This window comes from Salmo salar, chromosome 11, assembly GCF_965601325.2.
Source record: "Salmo salar chromosome 11, fSalSal1, whole genome shotgun sequence".
Taxonomy (NCBI): domain Eukaryota; kingdom Metazoa; phylum Chordata; class Actinopteri; order Salmoniformes; family Salmonidae; genus Salmo; species Salmo salar.
The window spans coordinates 76149718-76155064 of NC_138301.1; the positions used below are offsets into that span (position 1 = coordinate 76149718).

The 5347-nt window shown below is 40.0% G+C and overlaps 1 protein-coding gene across 1 annotated transcript; it reads right to left on the bottom strand.

Annotated features, from left to right (window-relative positions):
• Window positions 1-1399: 1399 nt before the first annotated feature.
• Window positions 1400-5001, bottom strand: set (SET protein). Its single transcript, NM_001146407.1, is given in 8 exon segments — window positions 1400-2100; window positions 2244-2369; window positions 2778-2948; window positions 3096-3209; window positions 3297-3400; window positions 3593-3735; window positions 3827-3884; window positions 4820-5001. Coding segments are annotated over 8 exon segments (807 nt in total). The 5' UTR covers window positions 4890-5001; the 3' UTR covers window positions 1400-2079.
• Between the last annotated feature and the right edge of the window lie 346 nt (window positions 5002-5347).

Consider the following 5347-nt stretch of genomic DNA (forward strand, 5'->3'; position numbering starts at 1 on the left):
CACGGCAATAGCCATACTGCTTGTTCTGTGCGTAATTTCCTGCAAGACAGTTGGCGCACCGGGGCACAATGCCTTCATATCATAGGCTGCATTAGCTAAAGCTTAATAATAGCCACACCATACCCTCACAAACTTTTCTAAACTTTATTAGGGTAATATCAAAAGTCAAACCATTGTTTATAGGGAAAATACGAGCAGAAGAGCAAACGTAAACCAGGGAAAAAACAATACCCCCGTGTCCCCCCCCCCCCCCCCAAAGCTAAAAAATAAATAAGTTTGACAACCCTCCTCTATTCTGGACACCCCCAGTAAATATTTTTTTGTAGACAAAGATCCTATTGAAAATGAATGATCCCCCATTCAAAACCAGCATTCAAGGTACCCTTTAAAGTGGACAAACTGGCTGTCTTTTAACTATATAATAATGCTTGAAATTGCATCTTGATTGTTAGAAAGATCTTGAAAATATCTGATTATCAGTAGAAGATTCTGGACAGTCAGTCACATATTATAGAACACATTAGTTGAGACAAGCTGCCCCTGTATGGAGAATATGTTGTGGGGTTAAAGAAGTTCACCATGTTACAACTTAATGTTAGATGGTTCTTCACCCTGAAAATAGTCTGAGCCATGAAAAACTGTAATCCATAGTACAGTTCTTTAAAGAGCCATTACAAACCTTCGCTAACTTCAGCAGCCGCTAGCAAAAACAAAATCAGTGGAAGTGATGGGGGCATGTGAGCATGTTTATAATTTTTGGTTAAAATGGCCAGATGACCTTTAACAAACCAAATATGAAGGTGATTTAAACTTATTTTTTACATGTTCACATGCCCCACATCACCGCCATACATTTTTTTGCTAGTAGTAGCTAATGTTAGATGAAGTTTATAATGGCGTTTTAAAGAAAACTGGGTGAGGAACCATCCAACATCAAGTTGTAATAGTGAACTTCCCATTTAAGGACCTGGCTCAAGGGCCCAAACGGTAGGCGAATGTCCTAAGGGAACCTAGCAGCCCTTTATTTGCCAGATCAATTACGCCTGGCCTGGGATTCAAACCAGTCAACTTTAAGCCACAGGTCCAACGTTCTTAGCCGTTAGGCTACCTACCGCCCAATTCTTTCCCGATCAGCATAAAGTTGATATTTTACTCCTACACAAGACAAATTGTCGATACGCTCAGACACTACCCTACACATGAATGTATTATTTATTTATCGTTACAAAGCAACTGGTACATTTAATGTTAACATGAACAGTTTTCCAGTAGAAAAGGTGGAGAAGAACACCAGTGTAGATTCCATATGAGATTATACATGGTCTTTATTTTCTCTATAAATAACCTGTTAATTAGCCAAGCTCAAAATTACAAGAGGAAATTTTGTTTTGTTTTTATTAAAAATTTAATTTTTCAAACCTCATGGGTGTCTGTAAAACATTACAATGAAAAGTCAATCAACAAACCCAAATGTGTCAAATGCCCACTCGACCCACCAAACCCCATTTAACTGTCTACAATAACTGTGTCATACCAAGATATCGACCCCAAAACATTTACAACAGTTGACAGGAAGAAGCTGATGCTTTCCATTAGTACAACACATGACGAAGAAAAAAAGCCGTCAACTCCAGGAGGCCCCCCAAACGCTGCGTTAAAGAAAATGTATATATATATTTAAAAAGTGTCTAGAGATGCTATTATCACTGCACCATGACTCCTCTTTACTCAACTCACAACTTTAACAGAAACCTTATTATATATATATCATACATATATATAAATTGCTATTCGAAATTAATTTGTCTATATGACGACGTGCAGAATGCCAGTACTTTTATTTTATTGGTCTTCGGAGACACGTGTAGTAGTTTTATGACAGAGATTGCCACTGATGTGGGCATGGCCTGGAAATTAACGCATCTATAGACATGGTATGGACAGGCGGACACTTGTAGAACAGGAGAGAGCACAAAATACAAAAATAAAATGAAAACAAATATTCTTGCTCCCAAGGGTTGAAGGATGATTGAAAGGAAAGAACAGGGAAAGGTGTAGGTTGGAATGTTCCTTTCAACCTTAATCATCCTCGCCGTCATCCTGTAGAAGAGATACACATTTACCCGCATGCCTATAAAGACTAACGTGGCAGTCTTCCACTACATAAACATTTATAAAAAGGCAGGGACAGTTTTACAATAGTGAAAAAAATGTTTCACGGGAGTGAATGAAATCTACCATACCTCTCCATCCTCTTCGTCATCTTCTTCGCCTTCATCCTCATCTCCTTCCTCATCGATGTCTTCCAAGCCCTCTTCGTCGTCATCATCGTCATCACCTTCCCCTTCCTCATCATCCATGTCAGGGACCTGGTAGAGTTGAGAGATGATATATTATATTAATGAGTCCCAAACACAGCACAAACTAACACAACGATGTAGGCATGAGCTGATCTTCAGTTTGGAATTGAGGCATCCAGTTGAGATGTCTAGGTGGCTGGATATGGTTGTCAGTCATGTTCATTAGAACCCTATTGTATTATATACGGTCATTCTATACACTACATCTCTGAAATGACCCTCTGAACACCATTTAGAACATTTTTGCAGATTTCACCCATTACAGATCACCAGTTGGTCTAATTCCATAGCCCTAATGCAAATATATTTTGGATAACTAACAAACACAGTGAATACTTTACCTGGCCTACCAGAGCAAGACTAGGTTGACACCATGGGAGTCAACAAAGAACTATAGACAATAGCATGGAATCATACCAGGTAATACTGTAACGGGTTGGGCCAGATGTCATCCTTGACGACCTCTCCTAGTTCGTCTGCCCCTGCGTCGGAGTGATCTGTGAACCAGGTAAAGAAGCTCTCTGGTTCTTCGTGTTGCCTCTTCTTACCCGCTTTGTTTGGCGTTTGGCTGGCACGCTTTGTCAAGTCCTGAGATCAAAGGAAAATACAAAATAATCACAAACAGCAACACCATACATTTTGCTTTGATTTCCTGCAGCATGGCAGACAGCAATTGAAATTTACATTTTTTTTAATAGACCATTTACTTTTTAAGTTGCAGATGTGTAAACATACCTTTCCAGCCTTCCATTTGATTTCAGTTGACTTTGAAGATGGGTCCCCACTTTCATTCAAGTGAAACTCTTTGGAGAGAATTTTGTTCTCAAAGTACGGGTTCTCATCGAAGTACTGAGAAATAAACCAAGAATCTGGTTAATTAATGCACTGTTCTGTTTATATAACATGCACAATTCCTACAAAGATTAAAATACTCACAAAATCTATTCTGTAACCCGACTTGATGTCCTCAAACTCAGTCACCTCCACCCTGGTAAGGTAATGAAGTGCCTCCTCATCCTCCTCACCAAGAAGGGCTGAAACTGACAACACGAGTACAACCATAGAAAGTTTGTCAATGGACAGTAGCAGTTTGTATACCAACAGCTTAACCATCAGACTGTGATAATGATGGTTGGTGGGCAACAAAAATATGTGCAGAATCCCACCATGTACAATAAGTCTTCATTCATCAAGAACATGAAGTAGTAAATGAGCATAATATCTGCATTTACCTTGTGGATGGTTAACAAATGTTGTGACCCAGAAGTTGGGGATTTTTGCTATGAGTTCTGACCGCTTCTGGAAGAATGGCTGGCGTAATTTATTGTACTTCTGCTCTACTTTTAAAATCTCCTCACTGGCCTGTTCGTTCAATCTAAAGGGGAGAAAATCATGCAAAAAATACACTTAGATTATAGTCATAAGGCACAAGGGCAGACTTAAATGTGTGAGGATAATTAACTCACCTGTCAATTTCATTCTGTACTTCGTCAATGTGTTCAATAGCTTCCTGTTGCTCTTTTTCTGAAGAGAGATGAAATTCCGTCTTATTTTTGTTAAAAGACAATGACGAAATTGGATGTGCATTTCTATGCAAAAAAATATTGCTGGCTGTAAATAAACAGTGTAAACACGCAATCTGTCTGGTACATAAAAACTTCAGCATGAGGTACCCATGGGATAAATTGCTAAGCATTCCAACATATCTCGTAGTATCTTGAGCTATCATGAAGTTAGCTCGCTCGCTAAGGTAGCCAAAGCACTGATGCAGCTTCCTGCAGTTTCTCAAGGCCGCGTGGTTTGAATGAAGGGGGGGCAGCACGCTTGGGACTGTTTTCGCCCCTCTCCGACAGCCTGTTACATTCTGGCCGATGATACTAGTATCTTACTAACGCAATATTTAGCTGTTATCTTTAATTCCGTGCCAGTCCTAATACTGCAATTTCTTGATTTATTTCCATTCGTGTGTGCAAACCGCAATGGCGGAGCAACAATGAATGTTGGGCCTCACGAAAACAAATGTTATCTAGTTAGCGCATTTGTTAGTTTACTGGCTAGTTCGTAAACAATTAACGTTAGATAAAAAAAAACGTGTACAACAATGTAACATGTGCAATGTAGTTAACCTTAACAATTTAGTTACTTTAATTTGTAAGTAAACGCGAATCCCTCCCAAACATGCGTGGCACAATGAGCTTGTACAAGGCACAACATGGCCTCCAACGTTGTAACGTTAGCATAGCGGGCTAGTCAGTAAGCTAACGTTAGGTCGCAGATCCATTCTCACTAGTCCTGTGCGAACAATCAAAATGATTTGGCTAAAACCTTCATCAAGAAGCATTTCGTTTCAGGCTAACTAAACGAGTGATAACTAAAACAAATGAATACGCCATGGCTATTGCCAGATAAAAACAACTGAAAATGGCGTTGTAACATTACAGGAGGCCGCCATTTCTTACCGGAGGTCTCGTCCGCTCCATCATGATTCGAGTTTTCCTTTCTACCGACTTTCGCCGCCGAGGCTGACATGATTTTCGAACACCTTAGATGTTTGAGACAGAATATATATTCCCAGTTGTTCAGATGTCTCCTCGGGGAAGAGAAAAGTTAAGTTCCACCTTCAATGGTGGAGAGTGCGAATAACGCGCGTGTCGTGAACAAGAGAGGCTTTGCTCATGCACACACACACCCTTGCCTTCTCGCGCTCGCCAGAACGCGCCTTCCGAAAGTAGGGGGAAAAAACTCCGCCCCAGACAGAACGAGTAATCGCATAATTTCCACTCGAGGAAGTGTTTACCGGTTCCCACTAGTTACAACAGCCAAAATTGTCTAGATCATAAAAATGTATGAAAACAACAAAAATGTAGGGTTAGAAGTGAGGATAAGGTTAGACTACTAATAAGCTGGGTTTATTACTGTAATGACCGGACTAGATCATAAAGGAACAATTGTCCAGACAGAAGGTTGAGTTTACGAATTTACGGTTT